This window comes from Hemicordylus capensis, chromosome 3, assembly GCF_027244095.1.
Source record: "Hemicordylus capensis ecotype Gifberg chromosome 3, rHemCap1.1.pri, whole genome shotgun sequence".
Taxonomy (NCBI): Eukaryota; Metazoa; Chordata; class Lepidosauria; order Squamata; family Cordylidae; genus Hemicordylus; species Hemicordylus capensis.
The window spans coordinates 122,224,081-122,242,387 of record NC_069659.1 but is presented as its reverse complement, the minus strand read 5'-3'; the positions used below and the strand labels follow the sequence as shown (position 1 = coordinate 122,242,387).

Sequence of the window (18,307 nt, the reverse complement as noted above, 5' to 3'; positions counted from 1 at the left end):
CCTATATGATCTGAACCTCACAAGGCACAAGAAAACAATTATTCATTAAAAATGGTTAGCTTATTTACTTACAAAATATCAGCACAAAAATATTCTAGGATTATAGAAATGCTTGATGGATGCCATTAAGGGTGTGTTAGCTTTCTCAGTCCCATTAAAAAAAATGGCTAAGAGTTAGCAGACCCCTGCTAGCTGAGCAAAGAGGCATCTTTTAAAGTGGTTATTTTCTCATATTTAGCAGTGGGGGAGCAACCGGCCCTATCCAACCCCAGCACAGCATCCCTCCAGTGGCTGTTGCTGGAGTCTATGTTTCTTTTTAACATGAGAGCCCTTTGGGGACAGGGAGACATTTTATTTGTTTATTTTTCTGCTTGGGAAAATTCTGTTGAAAAGTTTCAACAAGAAAGGTATAGAAGTAGTAGTAGTAGTAGTAGAGTTAAGCTATCCTATATATTTCAGAGGGATAAGCCAAACCCTTTTTTGTGCTTCAGGGTGGCATGGAAAAGAAGAAGTAAAATATGTAGTCGCAATGTAGAATCACTGGTATTAACAAACAGTGAGTACATTCCTATTCCTCTTTGTTTACGGGTTTATCCACCACCAGAAAAATCAGTATTCCTCACATACCTCTCAACTCAGCTATTGTTGCTGGTATGTTTAAGCAAACAGGCTCTCTGTATTTCCCCATCTGAGCCAATTGTTTCTTCAGCTACATGGCTGGAAGTGCCCCTTTCACTTACTTGCCTAATAGGAATTATAAGAGAGGAGACCTAATAGGAGAGGATAGCTGGCCTTGTGGTAGCAAGCTAAGCAGGGTCCACCCTGGTTGCATATGAATGGGAGACTTGATGAGTGGGCACTGTAAGATATTCCCCTCAGGGGATGGAGCCACTCTGGGAAGATCATCTAGGTTCCTAGGTCCCTCCTTGGCATCTACAAGATAGGGCTGGGAGAGATTACTGCCTGCAACCTTGGAGAGGCCACTACCAGTCTGTGTAGACAATCTGAGCTAGATCGACAAATGTTCTGACTTGGTATATGGTAGCTTCCTATGTTCCTTTGTTCCTATAGTGTAGGCTATGCAAAGCCATTAAGGGAGCTCTTGCTGCTGCTTGAGCATCTGTACATCATAAAGCAGAGGGCTGTGTATTCTCATGCTATGCTGTACTGTTTTCACTGTTGATTTATTCACAACACAGTTTGGTTGACTCCTGTGGTGAGTGGACATGCAACATGCGATGACTTACAGTCCCTCTTCTTCTCACTCTAAAATCTGAATGTTCCTTGCCCTCATGAATATCATATTTCTCCTCAGGTTCCAAAGCTGTTTATCATTTAACCATTTAAAAATAATTATTTGATATAAGGGCAACACAATACGCATGATGGATCTACTACAATACTTCTCTCCAGACCCTTTTTTTATTGTGTAAATTAAAACATAGAAAGAAGGCATTGCAACAAAGAACAGAGGCTTCTGGCATTGCCTATTAAATTTCAAATATAATATAAATAAATTCCTGGCATTGCCTTTATTTCTAATAATTGTATTAGGCAATGCCAGAAATGTTTAAGGAAACATGGGATCAAGGCTAATGTAGTGTGTTCAACCACTAAAACCTTGAAGCAACAGTTAGTAAGACCCAGAATATACGACAAAAAATGTGAAACTAAAGCCTACCCAGTCTGTGAAAATGGGGAGGCAATTGCAAGCAGAAAAGTGTCATCTATAAAATCTCCTGTGGAGAATGTGGTAAAAATTACAAAGGGGGAACAGGAAGTCATTTGGTTACCATATTCAAAGAACACCTAGCAGATTCTAAATACATAAACAGGGGGAAACCATGGTTGATGCATATGAAAAAATAAACATAATGGAATAACAATGCCTCTCAAAGTAAGCATTTTAGAATCTGAACATTGTAGACTTAAAAGGATGTTAAGGGAAGCATTATGTTTGGATAAACTATGGCCAGGGGTTAATGGCAAAGAAGAAATGAGGGAAATCTTAAAGTACATAGGCCATTAAAGGGTGCAAATAACATTTTTGTGTCATATCCTTCCTCTTCCAGATTTCTCTCTCTCGGTGTTAGCAATAATCGGGCATAGCTGTGAGTAATCATCCTTCTCCTCCTCAATCCTTCCCTGCTTATGTATTAACCAGGTGTTTAATTAGATTGGGGGGAGGACTTGGATACAAGTGTGGATTTTAAACAGTGGAATATAGAACACTGAAGCTTACATCTGTACACCGAAACATCTGTTCTTTGTTGCAATTCTCTGTTTCTATGTTTTAATTTATGCAATTAAAAAAGGTCTGGAGAGAAGCCTTTTAAAAGAATCAAATTAAGTGCCCAGTTTTCTTGTAGTTGACTTTGTCCACCATGGTTTTGCTAGATATCAAACTATTCTGAGTGTAAAAAAGCATGGTCACTTTTAATTTTGCATAGCAGGAAAACGGAGCCCCAGCTGATAGATCAGACTGGCATTTCAACAGAACTACAGTCAAGAGACATTGGAGTACAACCGATGATTTATCAAGTGCTTGTTGGAAAAGACAGGTTAGGAAGGATAAAGGAAGTGAATGATTAGATCCATCATTGCCATGGGACATCCAATACAAATAGTTACTTTGTCATGCTTTCAGTGGTTCAGTATCTCAACACATACAGATTTCAAGCACTGGAAAAGTAGCACTTTGGAAAGGCTTTTTTGAAGCATTTGGAGGGATTCATTGGTGCCAAGGTTTATGCTGCAATTGTGGTGGGTTTTATTGTTTCTTTTAGGGGGGAGATTTAAGCTACCCCAGCCCAAGGCCGTATAGGGCTTTGGAAGTTAATACCAGTGCAACCTGTGCAGAATAAGTGCGCATCATGCCAAACACTCATGGGAATTCTGGAGGTGGTGTTCTGCACAGTTGAAGCTTCTGAATCATTTTCAAAGGCAGCCCCACATTGAGTATGACCTACTTTTTCGAGATAGAGTTGCAGCAGGTGTATCAGCAAAGCATTCTTAGCTACCAGTGTGACATGGGCACCCAGGAGAGCTCCCCAAACGAAACCTTGGTTCTTTAGAGGAAATGCAACCCTATCTAGAATGGATTGTACATCGATTCCCAACCAAGAACACCTCTATCTTTTCTAGTTTAAACTTCACCTTGTTTTGTCTCATCCAGGCCATGCCAAACATCAGCTTAGAATGTCCACTGCTTCTTTGGTACTAGAATATGTAAATGGCAGGTAGTGCTGGGTGGCATCCATTCAGAACTGATGTGACTTGCATTAATATCAGTCAAGAATATCTGAGTGCAAAGATTGCATCCCAAGTGTTTTTTTAAAAAAATCAGGTTTCAAAATTTCCAGTTTTATTTTACAATAAACTTCAATCAATGTATGTACCAGAATGAAATGATTCTTTATAAACAACTGTAAATGTTGTGACTCTCACTCTCACCATGCCTAAATATGAAATATTTATTCATTTAATTAATTAAAAAGGTCTGCTTTGCTTATAGCTGCAACTCCTACCTCCATCTCCCTTGAAATTGGAAGTTCCATTAAATTAATAAATGCATGAATTCAAATGGAGAAAAAGAATATTATATTTATTAACTATAGTTCATTCTTTTACATAAAGACCAATTGTATACATTAGAGACCATGCTAGAATGATTACTTTTGATATTTTTAGTCCATTTGTCTTTTTTAGGCTGAAGTTTCATGCTGTGTCTGCATCTTTTTTTAATCACATTTTTTTCAAAAGCAAAATGGCAGGCTGCAAATTGAGTTGTAAGAGAAAAATGGTTCACAGAGAAATTCTCCTTAACCATTTAAAGTAAGGTAAAGTGTGCCGTTGAGTCAGTGTTGACTCCTGGCAACCACAGAGCCCTGTGGTGGTCTTTGGTAGAATACAGAGGAGTTTACCATTGCCATCTCCCGTGCAGTATGAGATGATGCCTTTCAGCATCTTCCTATATCACTGCTTCCTGATATAGGTGTTTCCCATAGTCTGGGAAACATACCAGTGGGGATTCAAACTGGCAGCCTCTGGCTTGCTTGTCAAGTCATTTCACCACTGTGCAATTAGATGGCTCCTTAGCCATTTACACTCTGATAATTGTTCAGCTTGAAATTACTTTCCTCAGGTTCCTGCAAGCATTCTTCCTGATCATTTTTGTTCACTCACATCTATCTATATATATAATTTTCTAAGGCGTACCCATGGCTAATCCCATGTGTGGCAGCTCTCGTGACATTTCACAAGCAGAAGCACCATGGTGATTGGGCAGTGGAGATTCCATATGCAGATAGGGAGGAGGAGCCTGTAATGGTTAGAGTTAGTTGGAATGCAGTTGGAATGCAACTGTTACTGGTCAAAAGATGTTCTTGATTGTAGAGGAGAGGAATCTCTCTATATAAAAGGATAGTGGGCAGGGGTCTGCAAAGAGAGGGGTCGTAAGGGAGTAAAGAGACCCTTCAGGAGAAGGAGGCGCTGCTGTTGTGTGAATTAGATGAGAAAATAAGATGAACAAGATCTATTAACTCAGGAAAGTGGAGGGGGGAGAAAGACAGAGGGGAAGAGTCAGGGGAGGAGAGAGAAAGAAAGAAAAGGTAGGGAGGGGAAGAGAGAAAGAAGGAAGGGTGAGGGACAGGCCTGAGCCTGTCAGCGACCTGAAGGGAAGGAGTGGCCATGGTGGCGCCTATTGGCAGGAAGGAAGGGCTCAGTCAACCACTGCTGATGTTTGGGGCTACCAAGGCCATTGGTGGAGGGAGGCAGGCAGACAAGGGACGGACCTGGGCCTGTCAGCAGCCTGAGGGGAATGAGTGGCCATGGCAGTGGCAGCAGCAAGGAAGGGCCCAGTCAACCACTGCTCTCCTGTGAAGAGGAGCAGGGCTTGGGTGAGGGTGGGGAATTCTCTGGGTATAGGGGGCTGCAGCTTGGCCAATAGGCACCAGCAACGCTGCAGCCATGACCAAGAGGAGTGAGGGGCGATGGAGTAAAGGGTTGGAGGAGTGACCAACTACCAATAGGAGCGAAGGAGGATGGAAGCAACTGGATGGAGGAGGAGGAGGAGGAGGAGGAGGAGCATGGCTCAGTTGAGGGTGAAGAGATCTCTGAGATACGGGGGGTTGTGGCAGAGGGTGAGGGGAGCAATCGAGTACTAGCACACAGATTCTCTGCATGGGTTAAGCTAGTTCTACTTATTTCTCACAGCATTTATCTTATAATTGATTCCAACTTGATTAGTTTCTTCTCTCAATAGTTGCCTGCCTGTCACTTCACCCATTCTCTGCTCATCCCACCAAAGACCAAGATCTCCTGTATTCTTCACAGCAACTTAATATCAGTAACAATAACATGTATTTCAAAATTGGACTCTTTTCCTTCCAGTGAGCATTTCATGCAAGTAATTAATTAAATCATATACATAAATTCTTATTAAATATTTCTGTAACACTGGGGCCACTTATAGTGTTTTTCCCACACAGCTTACAGGTTCAGAATTGCCCCCAATATCTCACTGACTAGACACTGACTAGTCATTGTTACTGACTAGTTTTTATCAAGGGATGTCTCTAGCAGGGATGTGGAGAAACCAGCTGAGAACATTCTCTGTTGTTTCTCTTTGGAAGAAACTGTGAAATTCTCTTTCAAATTTACTTTGGAGAAATTTCAGTTCCAACCATATTCTCTAGAATTTTTGGTAAATGTATGTTTGCTGCCCAAAAGAAGGTTGTGCATCTTGTTTCTCTTCTCACTCCAGTTACCAAAATAGGTAATGTCACATCACCACATCATGCAATTCCCCACACCACAACTGCAGCCAATAATGTGAACAGGAAATTGCATGACGTCATATGTTTTCCTAACTCAATGTCATAGTGAGAGGAGGGGAAACAAAAAATGTAGAAGGACCATACATATTATTTGTTATTGTGTTTCATTATGTTTTTTTAGTTGTTGAAAGCTGCCATGAATGACAGCTTATACATCTTTTAAATAAACAAACAAGGACCCAGGTTTAACTAAAAATGCAGCCAATTCTCCAATGCATGTCTATTCAGAGTTCAATAGAGCTTACTAACAAATAAATCTACTTAGTACATTCTAGACAAATTCTGGAACAAACTCAATCAGTTGATCATTCTTGACTAAACAGGTGCTGTGTGTTTGTAGTGACATAATAGTGAAAACATGCCACAAATTTTCCCAGATCATGTCTGTTACACTGGAGGAGAACAGGTTTTGTGAATACCGAAAGTAGTATTTTCCCTGCTTTGTTACATTTTTAGGAGTATCTATATATTTATTTCCCCTAGGCGTACCTGTCGCTAATTCCATGCATAGCAGCTCTCGCAAGACTTTGTGAGCAGCTGCCACACTAGCGGCGGGGATGGGACAAAACGGCTGCTGGGATGAGCAGGCAGTGGTGGCGGGCCGGCGACTGGGAGCACTCAGTAAGCAGGAGGACGGGATGGGCCAGCTTGAAAGCTGGCCAGAAACTGTGGCCGGAGGGGGTGAGGCAGGCCGGCAGAGGTGCAGATGCTCTGTGACCGTCCCAGCTAGTATTTATTAATATTGACATGAAACACAGCCATATGTGGATGGAGCAAGAACTAGTTGTGTGTGAGGCTTGGTTTCTAGTACTGAGTGGGCAGAGGGAGATCCATTCCCCGCACACTGTTAGTTTCCTGATTCCTTGTGAGGGCAGACCTCTTGCTCTTCCCTTATAAGGCATGTCAGCCATTATTATTGTTACTGACCAGATGCCCAGTCTAAGGGTGATGGTGGGACCTACAGCATGCCTGCTGCAGACCAGGAAGCAGAGACACTGATTTAGAGAACTGGTGGTTGCATTAGCAGTGTTACCATATTTATCCCCATTGTCATGAATGGGAGAACTTAGGGTAATGCAGTAGCACAACTGCCAATTCTTTACAGTAATTCCTTATTTACAGTAGGTGCTTCAGCTGCAGCAGAATCTGGAAGGGGGAAAAAACCCAGCTAAAAATGTATTCTGTGAATGAGAAACATATTTATAAATGTATGAATCATTGATTGATTAAGTGCCGTCAAGTCGGAGTCGACTCCTAGCGACCACAAAGGTAGATTCTCCAGGATTATCTGTCTTCAACTAGGCCTTTAAGGTCTCTCAATGGTGCATTCATTGTTGTCGTAATTGAGTCTATCCACTTTGCTGCTGGTTGTTCTCTTCTCTTTCCTTCAATTTTCCCCAGCATTATGAAGTTCTCAAGGGAACTGGGTCTTCTCATAATGTTTCCAAAGTATGATAGTTTGAGCCTAGTCATATATGCTTCAAGTGAAAATTCTGGATTGATTTGTTCTATGATCCTTTTCTCCCCCACCCCTGGCTGTCCATGGTATCCTCAAAAGTCTTCTCCAGCACCAAATTTCAAAAGCATCAATACTTTTTCTATCTTGCTTCTTCAAAGTCCAGCTTTCGCACCCATAGAGTGTCATGGGAAAAACCATTGTCCAAACAATTCTAATCTTGTAGGTACAGTCACGTCATGGCATCTAAATATCATTTCCATGGCCTTCATTGCAACCCTACCAAGTGCTAGTCTGTGGTGTATTTCCTGACTGCTGGATGGTTGATCCTAAAAGGCAGAAGCGAGCCACCACTTCAATGTCTTCATTATCAATCTGAGGCTGGTTGCTGTACCCATTGTCATTCGTTTAGTCTTTACATTTAGTTCTAGTGCCATTTTTTCACTGTGCTCCTTGACTTTCATTACTAGAGCTTGCAAATCATCTGCATTCTCAGCTATCAAAGTGGTGTCATCAGTGTAGCACAAGTTATTGATGTTTCTCCCTCCAACATGAACCTATAAATCACAGGTGTACACTAATGAGGAAGCCAGGATTGGCATACTCAGTGTGAAACTCGGGTTTGCTACCATGTAATGTGCAGACATTAATACTGTTCTTCGTGCAATGATATTTGTGGGAATGAATGAATAAATGAATGTTCATAGTTTCTTTTCAAACAGGAAACCTATGGGTTGTTCTATCTCACTTTGAAATGCTTTCTTATTCAGAATTATTGATGGACATGACCTGATGCCCTTGCTTCAAGGCATTGCTCTCCAATCCAAGCATGAATTTCTCTTCCATTACTGCAATGCATATTTAAATGCAGTGCGCTGGCATCCAGGAAACAGTAAGTAAAAATGCCCGTGCACATTTTAAATATTTCATGTAATGATTATTGCAACTTGAAAAGAATGGGGGGGGGCAGCCTTGGGCTATGGTTACAAATAAATTGCTTGAAGTGTCTAACCCTTATTCTTATTCTTTTTATCTCTTTTATTCTTTTATCTTTTTAAAAAGCAAGTTACTACCAAGGAAACAATTTAATATAAGAGAATTAATTTGATGCAGTACCACAAAGGTCTGTAGTATCACAATGCTAAAGTGTCTGCTATTAGGATTCAGTTTAAAAACGTTGGTGAGAGTCTGTTATGTTGAGCCTGTATTTGTGTCACCACAAGACATCCACTCCTTTATAACATTCACAGCCACTAGGCCATGGGAAACCGCTTTATACTGAACAGACCCACCTAGCCTAGGAGTGTTTGCTGAATAGCATTGGTGTTTTTCAAATTTTGAGAGAGAGAAAGTACAAAGGGACTAATTGCTAGGGCAAAGTCACAGATCTGAAAAAGGCTTCTTACAATTAAAAGGAATCTTTCATCCTGATATGACCACTGGATTGTGCACAGAGGCATATGCAGGGTGAGGCAGGCAGGGCATGTGCCCTAGGCGCAACTGGAATGGGGAAACAGTGCCATGCCCCACAAAAGCCCCACCATCACAATTTTAAAAAAAATTCCCCCAGAAAATTCTGGGTGGGCGGCGGTGTCTCCCTCCGGCTCCAGGGTGCCCGGGTTGTGGCGGACCTGGCACCTGCACCCCCACACCGCAGTAGCAGTGCACTTGCGAGATCTCTAGGCAGTGCGCGGCAGCGGGTAGGTGCTCCCATTGGCTGGCGGTGAGCGTGCTCTTGCCGGTTCAATCAGCGCTGCACTGTACATCTCTGCAGAGACCACGTGGATTCAGGAGAGGAGCAACAACTGCTGGGCTGAGCATTTGCATCGTCACTGCATGCTGTTCGTGTGCTGCTGCTGGCTGCTGCCTGTGTGTTGCCGTTTTTGTTCCTGTTTTTGCCCAGTGGGCACTGGCTGCATTAGTATACACACTCCAGTAAGTTGGAGGAGATGGGCAAAGATCACAAAGGGGGGCGGGGCGGGCATTGCAATGGGAGGGAGAGCAAGCAGCAGGGTGGGACACAGAGACCTGCTGCCGGGGCGGAGTGGAGGCTGGGGCGCAACAGCAGAGCATGATGAGATTCTTTCAAACATTTTGCTTGCCTAGTTTTCCTGCATCTTTTTGAGCATGTGTGAATAGATAGCATTTAACTTGTAATGGACTTCTAATTCTCCTCGGCTCCAGTCCTGTTTAAACTGCGCTGCCCTGTCGAACAAGGCTTAGGGCGCCGATTTGTTGATGGAGAGCTGCAGCACCCGTTGGCTGCAAATGGCTCCACTCCATTCCTTTGTCCCTAGGGCTACCTGCCTGTGTCCCTGCCTGTGTGTACATGTTAGGCAGCCCCCCACCCCCACACCTGCTGGGCGCCTCGGGACTGCACGCGCACTGGAATCAAGTGACTGGTGGGGCTGTGGAAGCTGGAGAGCCTCAGAAGAGAGTTTCTGGGCAATGCTGTAGTTGGAAGTGCCTCTTCACAATTAGACATCCTTATCCCCTCTTCCACAAAGCCAAGTGAGCAATCCCTGCCCGATTGAGAAAAGGAGGGTTCCTTCATTGGTGGATCCCAGAAACTGTTGCCCATTTCAAAAGGGAGGGTGCGTTCGTGACACCCCCCAACTCCGCCAAATGCAGTATTTCGGGCACCCTCTGTTAGCCAGCTGGCTGAGGAAGGAGGATTCCCCATGCCTTGTGTGTTCTGTGGCTGTGGGCTTTTGAATCCAGTTGTGTGCTGTTGAGAGCGAGACAAGAGTTTTTCTCCCCAGCGCTTTGCAGCCCTCAGACCCAGTGATTTCCCTGGAGTTTGGAGGAGCTGGTGTGGTGTAGGGTGTCGATCACAGGCTGAATCAAGCGTTTGGCGTTGGAGTGGGGGGTTGGGGAACGAGCAGGTCTTTTTCCCTTTTATTTTAATGTTGAAAGGGGGGGTATGGGGTGGGGAGCAGAGGAGAGGGAAAGAGAGACTTGCCTGCCTTGTGAAACGTAATGCACGTGACTCGGCAAAACAGACTTCTGAGGAGAGTTTGGGGGAAGGAGAGCCTCTCTCACTTAAAAAACCAACCCTTCTATATTATCTGTGTGTGAGTGAAAGAGAGTTCTGATTGGGAACTTTGCATTGATGTGTGGGGTATTGAGGAGGGGGACTGAGCTGTTTTTCCCCTATGGCTTCTTCTTCTGTTTCAGTAGGGATGCATGAAGCAAAACGATTTGTTTTTAGGACCCTATTTGAGAAAAATCTGCACTTGTTTTCTTACACAAAATCCCTGTGGCACTTACTGTCAAAATAATATTGTGGTGGTAATTATAAAGAGATCCAGGGGCTACCACCAAAAGGATCTTTCTCCCATCCCTTGTGTTACTCGCTTGCTGAGAACTTCCAGTTCACAGAAACCCTTCTGATAGTCAAATCTGCTTCTTTTAAGCTTAGCAGTCAACAAACTGAAGTTTTGATGCATGGATGTTAATTGTTGTAATTTCCCAAGTAGCTGAAGAACTATAGTAGTGTGGCCAACAGTGAGTGGAGCTCCAAGGGGCTTGGTAGTCCTTTAGTATTGCTGTGATTATGAGAATGCAACCAGAGACAGCATTGTGTGTTTAAAGAAAAATGAAAAGTTGCACATTATCCTTGCAACCTGTTCCCAAATGTCTTCCATGGAGTAAATTTCTGTTCAGTTTGCTAGAATGTCTTGCAAATATTTGAGAATTGTAGTGTTCTGAGGGAGATCTGTAAAAGCTGGACTGGAGAAACTTTATCTGCCTAGCCTTGCCGTGTGCGTGTGTGTGTGTATACACACACACACACACACACACATATACATATACACACATGAGAGAGAGAGAGAGCTGTGAAAGGAAGGGAGAGTTAGAGAGAAAGAGGCAGGAAGGCAGTGAAGAAAGAAAGAGAGAGTGCAGAAAAAGGAAGGAGAGAGAGGGAGGGGGGAATACTGTGAAGGAAGGAAGAAAAGAAGTAAAGAAGAGATTTGTTTGGATTTGATGAGAGGTTTTTTTGAGGTGGCTATCCAGACATGTCTTTCCAAAATGTGCTCTCTCTCTCTCACACACACACACACACACATCCAGACAGCAATGGATTCTTTCTGATCTTCAGCTTAACTTTGGTCACTTTTCTTTACCCCCTCCCAAGCACTGTGTTTCTTTGTGAGATATTTTTCATTTGGTGAACCAAGCCAAAAAGTAGTATTACTGAATTGGAATAGCACTGCATTTCTCAGTTCTGTGTCACTAGTAGGCTAAGCATTTTTAACACCACTTAAAGTTTAGATCTACTTCCTTTTTCTTCTCTCCTGAAGATGGTGATTCTGTTAATGTCCACTTGAAAAGTATTATTATGGAAAGGTCCAGTTATATAACTTGTGATGCCTTTTGGCTTGATGTAAAAAAAAAAAATGCAAGGCAACCCTCTAGTACAGAGGAAGGAAGGAAGATTACTGTACATAGTGAAGGATTCAGAATATACAGAATTCCTAAGTAGATTTCTACCTAGAGATTCAGTCCCTCAATAGGCCTTTTACTGAAAAACTATGGAGAATGTACGATTAGCTCTGCCATAGCTTGTTAAGAATGTGCTCTGTGAAAAAATTAAAATTCTCAGCTCAAGCGACCCAGATTCTGTACCAAGAAAATACAGACTCTGCAAATTTGCATATTTTTTCTTATTTCGTGTTCATTCGTCTCCAAGTTTTATAGTTACATATGCTCTCTCTCTCTCTCTCTCTCTCTCTCTCTCGCTCTCTCTCTCTCTCTCTATATATATATAATTCTGCTTTTTCTAGCTAGCAGTGTGGCATCTAAGTTCCATAATTTGTTAATAGATTAACGAGCTTGACTTGTATTTTTGAACTGATATTATGGTAAAGTTATCTGAAAGATGGGTGTCAGATGTTTGGACAGGGGCGCAATTTCAGTGCTTGCCCTAGGCGCTATTTTCCCTAGATACGCCACTGATTGTGCACCAAAGGTTAAATCATGGGTTTTGGGTGTTCAAGGTCTGTTTATATAGCAATATGTTTCTCATTCCAAGAGATGCCTTACTTAGCTCTCAAGTTATTACTCTGCAAGCGCAAATACTTATTCAAAAGTGATGACAACATGCACTGCTGCGTTTTAGATCTGTTGGTGGTCACAGTGAAAAACTGTGAGCCTTCAACATGCTCCGGTCAGCTACAAATAGTGTAGTGAAGTAAATGAAAACGAAATGAAATGGAACAGGCTTAATTGATGACTATGGGAAAATGAGGTGAATGAAATGAAATGAAACAAGCTTAATTACTATGAAAAAGCTGTGCAGCAATTGGGAATGCTCAAATAATAGCTGAATACACTTGATCCTTTAAAGTTTCCACTAAGGCTGTGTCTACACATATATCAGACTGAAAGAATAGAAAGAGGGAGTTTTGTCTCTAGGAGGAGAAAACTTACACGTCAGGGGGAAAGGCAATGTTTAATGCAGGCAAGCAACAATATGGGAGAGGCTGTAGTTCAGTGGTAGAGCACATACTCTGCATGTTGAATCCAGAAATTTGGAAAAATTCAGAGCTTTCTGAAGCTCCAAATGGGGGCAGGAGTCTGCTCTTTCTTTTTTAAGAGAGAGTGGCTGGGGAGAAAAACACATCATCTGCCCTTTATCGGCCCACCTGCTTGTGCATATCTCAGTCTTTAAAAAAACATATTTTTTTAAGTTTTTTAGTCTATTAACTCACAAACAAGCAGATGCTGACTTCCAGGTTTCTCATGCAATTCTCTGGAGTTACATCACTTCCCCTGCACTTTTCTTCTGGGTTCAGTGGGTATCCACAGTTACTTTGAAAACGTTTCTAAAGATTGTCCGACCCTGATCACAATCCCAACTCCGATCCTGAAATAGAGAAGAGTCCAAAGGACCCCAAACCAACATTTGTGGGGTCGGATTTCACATTCATGCATAGATATACTTCCTACTAAATATACTTGAGGAAATCACATTGAAATTAAAAGGACAAGTTAGGCATGACATAACGTTTAATTTCAGTGAGACTCTTTTGAATAAATTTGGTTAGGATCTCAGCCAACATTATCAGTTCTGAACTAGATTTCCATGGTCAGCTCTGTTTAAAGCAGCTTCTTTTTTATTGTCAGGTTTTAAATTTTAGTTCTGTTAATTGTATGTATGTATTGTTTTATGAGCTGCAGCACAAACCATGAGCTTCCATGACTGAAAGCTGAGGTCGAAATCTTTTATATAAATGAATAATTCTGTTTGTTCTATCGCCTCAGCTTTCCACCACTTCATTCTGATGCTTGTAGCCACCTGAGAACCTGGCTAAACATTTTATTCACTGTGTGAGAGCTCTGTCTGCTCAGAAATGTGAAGGTTTCCCTATCTGCACTCATTGGCTGATATCCTATCTTACAAAGCATTGACTAATGAAGCTCTGGTGAGATGCAACAGTGGTGCTAAGTTCCAGACTAACCTAGCACTGACACTTGCAGAAAGGGTTGATTTTTAATACTGTGGAAGCACTCTGTGCCAAAAAATGTCAAACATATGAAAATGACACACATATGGAACTGTGTCCATATGTGTAGATTGCCTTTCTCTGTCATTTGTATATCTTTCCTTAGCTTTCATTCACACAGTTGTTCCATTCCCAGCTCTTTGGAAGCATATATGGAAGCTAAACACACTACTGCCTTTTTTGCTGAGGTGAGCATGTTGACTGAAGATTGCTAGGCCTTGCTGTCTACTCTAATGTAGCAGACTCTAGGAAGGGGGAAATTGATTATTTTCTGCCATGAGGAGGCTACTTGTGACGGAAGGAGTCTTTTTTCAGCCCAAAATCTCAAGGGGAGGAGATCCTGTGTGAAAAGGATTTGGGATTTTAACTTTTCTTTTGCTAGGTGGGTCAGAACCTGGCACAGGATCCCCTCCTCTCCTTGAGTTTTATGGCTGATCAAATGCCCTTCCATCATACTTCTTCCACTAGGAATTTTCATTTCTCTCTCATCTAGACTGAAGACTATGAAGACTTTAAAAAAGCAACCAAAAAAACCCAACACCACCAGTGTTGGTAGATGAATGTCTTCATCACCGGCTAAGAATTTTGCAGATACAGAAGTAGAGGAGACTCTGTTAATGCCCACCGATCCAAGGGATGAAGAACCAGAAGGGCAGGAATCCTGGAATTGGAAAATGGGGAGGAAAATCTAGCCTGTCATGGGGAACACAGCAAAAAATAAAATAAATTATAGGTGTCACTCTTTTTTATTTCTTTGCTCACTGTGGGAATCATTTGTGGCACAAAAGAGACAGAGTTCTTCAGACATCCCTTCTGAGCTCAGTGAGATGCTTCTTTGTAGAGTGCAGTGCTCTTCTCGGTGCTTTTGGCAAGATGCCATGGACTTCCAATTGCAGAGTCTGCTGTTCTTCACTGATGTTGCATTGTCCACTTGCATTTCTTCACATGATGCAGTAGTTTGATGCCAGATATTTGCAGGTTGCTGTGCTTGGCAAGCACAGGCAAGTGGTTAGACATATTTCATGCCTCTTTCATGCTGCTGGTCTCCAGAGAAAATCTGACTGACTGCTCTCTTGTCCAGTACCAGTCTTCACAAATACCTTTTCTCTGGGCACAATAGAAGAACATTCTTAAAGAAAATTCTCAAGGTACCAAAAGGTCCTCTACACTGCTTATCTTTCTCCAGCATGCTACAGTTGTATAGAAAAGGGCTCTTTGCAATTCTTAAAGCTTGCTGACTCTTATATATGGTTGATTTTATCTGCATTGCTGTGGGTATTCATAGCAACCACCTCTATGGTGTTTTTGTTGTTGTTTTCTTCACGGTTTTTCAGTTGCTATCTAGACACCTACCTGATACTATAAAGTGCTTTTGATAAGTTATAAGAAAATAATAGCATAAACTTATGCCTTTCTACTTGAAGGTATTTTGTAAGCCAAGACATCAGGATAAAAGCACTGAATATAAAATATAGCTCTAGTAGACATGATGCCAAACGTAGTCCAGGCATTCAAGCTTGAGTCACTTTGTGGTTGGATTATTGCAATGGTCTTTACCGGGGGTTGTTTCAAAGATGGCCCTTTAATTGGTCCAGAACATGGTCATCAGATCTGATGGTAGCATGCTTCACTGTTTGCCATGTTTTTTCCAGGTCAATTAACATTTGTTGTTGTTGTTGTTGTTGTTGTTGTTGTTAAAGCTCTAAATGGCTTGGGGTCAGGCAATCTCAAGAACTGCCTACTGTATGAACCTGCCTGTGACCTGCATTCTGATACTGAGGCCCTTCATCATGTCCTATCACTATCAGGGATGAGGCCAGGGGTGTAGCTAGATAGTTTTGGACCTTGGACTGAAAAAAACTTACTCCCTCCCCTTACAAAATAAGCATCCTCTCCATATATATACATTTCACCACAAACCCACAGTTCTGGGGCAAAGTGATTTGAGAAGTTGGGTGGGGGAGGCTATGCAAGCTCTTCATATAGCTTCTTGACCATTCATAATATATACTGCAGTAGTAGTAATATAGTAATGTATTGCTGCAGTAGTAATGTATTACTACAGTAGGGAAACATAATTAAAAATCACAGTATTGATCAATTTCCTTAAAATAAAAATACACAGAGTCCTACCATCTTGGACTACCTGTGTGCCCAATTTCAGAACTCTAAGCCCAGCTATTCTGGAAATATAAAGTGTTGGGCAAGAAGTGGGGTAGGCATGTTGCACTTTTTTTATTAAGGCGAAGGGCAGATTTCTTCTCATGGGGGTGGAATGATGAAATCATGGGGCATGGGGGTGAGGCTTCAGCTCCAGACATTTTTGTAATTTTCTTCCACAAAACAAGCCACTACAGCACTTTGATTTTTTGGAGTCAAAAATATATTTAAAATGAACACATTGACTAATCTACTTCAAAATCATTATATAGAGTCCTGCTAAACTACCTACACCTGAGCCAAAATTCAGAGCTCTAGGCCAAGTCATTCTGGAAATATAAAAGGAACTGAAAAGGAGGGTGATATTTACCCTTTTTAATGAAGGCAATGCGCAGATTCCTCCACATGGAGGTGGAATTGGTCTAAAGGTGTGGGGCTTAAGCTCCAGAGGTTTTTGTAATTTTCTGCCATGGAACAAGCTATTTATAGGACTTTTTGAATTTTTTTTAAAATAAAAAATCATTTTAAAAAATCAGTGGATTAACTGTTCTGCTTAAAAATTGATACATACCGTCCTTTTAACCTGTCCTACATCTGTGCCAAATTTCAGAACTCTAGAACAAGCCATTCCAGAAATATACAAGAGATCCTTCTTTACCCTTGGGAAAAATCATGGGGCCCTCTAGGAGAGTGGGCACATGGACCTGGCCCCCAGGTCTGTGCCTAATGGTGCCCCTAGATGAGGCAGGTGGACTTAAGGGATTCAGCAGGCTTCCATGGGGATGGGGCCTTTTTGGTTGTGATGTCCAGGTTGTAGAACAGAACAGCTTCTCCAAAGGGGTACACTCAACCCTATCACTGTCCACTTTCAGAAGAATAATAAATACAGTGTTGTTTAAGCAATCATGTAGATATTTTGAAAGGAAGCCGTGTGTGTGTGTGTGTGTGTGTGTGTGTAAAATTCTGCTGCACTGTTGTAAATGTTGTTGGAATATGATTTTGTTGGAATATGATTTTTTAAAAATTGTACTCAATCTTGAATGTATTTTATACAGCAAGATGGGCTATAGATTAAACTAAATGAAACATGTGGCTGCTTCTAAAAGTGGCATCCACATACCTACTCTTGGTAAGAACTCAGCTACATCTTAATACCATGATGTTTTATGTTTCCTTGCCACTCACCACTGATTCCTTCTTTGCCTCTGCCCCTGCCCCATTCGTTTGTTTGCTTAATACATTTATATACCTCCCAAAATGCAAGTTCTCTGGGTGGTTTACAGGACAATAAAAACAGCCAATAAAAGATTAAAACATTTCAACAATTAAAATTAAAAAGTTAAAACTATTAAAACACAATTAAAACAGTATCTAATTAAAAGCCTGGGTGAACAAATGCGTCTTGACTGCCCTTTTAAAATTTGTAAGAGATAAGTAGGCCCTTATTTCATCAGGAAGTGTGTTCCAAAGCCTCGGGGCAGCAATGGAGAAGGCCTGTCCCCGAGTAGCCACCAGACGAGCTGGTGGCAACTGCAGACGAAGCTCTCCAGATGATCTCAATGGGCGGTGTGTTTCACAGTGAAGAAGACATTCTCTTAGCAATTTGTTGTTGCTAAGGAAATGTGGAATGTTGTCACATCAGGACACTAGTGAGTTCTATGAAACATTATAGAGTGCGATGATAGCGCTCAACAGTTTATAAAGTGACAGCCATATATTCAGTAGATCTTGCTTCCAGGTAAGTGTGCTTAAGATCACTTACTTTTAATGTCTCAAATATAGGGCCAGCCAGGATGATACATCAGCTACCTGGTATTTATTATGTGGGGGAGAAGAGGGTGCACATCTCCCACCTTCCCCCATGTAGTATCCCACCACCACCTAATAATGCAGGGATTCATCTGGTGATTTATCTGTACTGTCAACACATGGGAAAACTAGTATTTAGGCTATTAGGCCATGATTAAGCAGTGGTGATTAGGACAGGCTAGCAGATATATCATCCAAACTGGGCCATCCTTTATCAGATCTATTGAAGATTTACTGTACAATTTAACACACAATTCCCAAGCTTTAGAAGCTTCTTGCTCAGCTTAGAATACAGGCCTGTAGTTGCTATCAGTCTACTACCCCAAAGAGAGTGGAACTCACATGAACTTAATGCAGTCCAAATGAACTTAATGATCTTGAGACCTGCAATGTCTCTTAAGACCCACTATGTGGTGGAGCAGTTCTCTCAGGACTCACATAGAACAGCTTCCCAAGGCTGCCCTGGAAGCCAGCCCCTCAGAATCACATGGGGTGGGCGCATGTTCCACCACACACTTGGATGGGAGTGACAATTT

General features: G+C 41.9%; 1 protein-coding gene across 9 annotated transcripts in view; it reads left to right on the top strand.

The window, feature by feature from the left end:
* STS (steroid sulfatase) overlaps nt 1-18,307 on the top strand; it is a 275,517-nt gene that overhangs the window by 134,873 nt on the left and 122,337 nt on the right. For 7 of the 9 annotated variants that reach the window (XM_053310059.1, XM_053310053.1, XM_053310058.1 and 4 more), the window contains one exon: nt 8,064-8,185. In XM_053310059.1, coding sequence (XP_053166034.1) covers nt 8,064-8,185 — 122 coding nt within the window. Of the gene's footprint in view, nt 1-8,063; nt 8,186-8,359; nt 8,417-9,067; nt 9,229-18,307 lie in introns of all 9 variants that reach the window. The other 2 variants (XM_053310056.1, XM_053310060.1) reach the window with 2 other exon arrangements.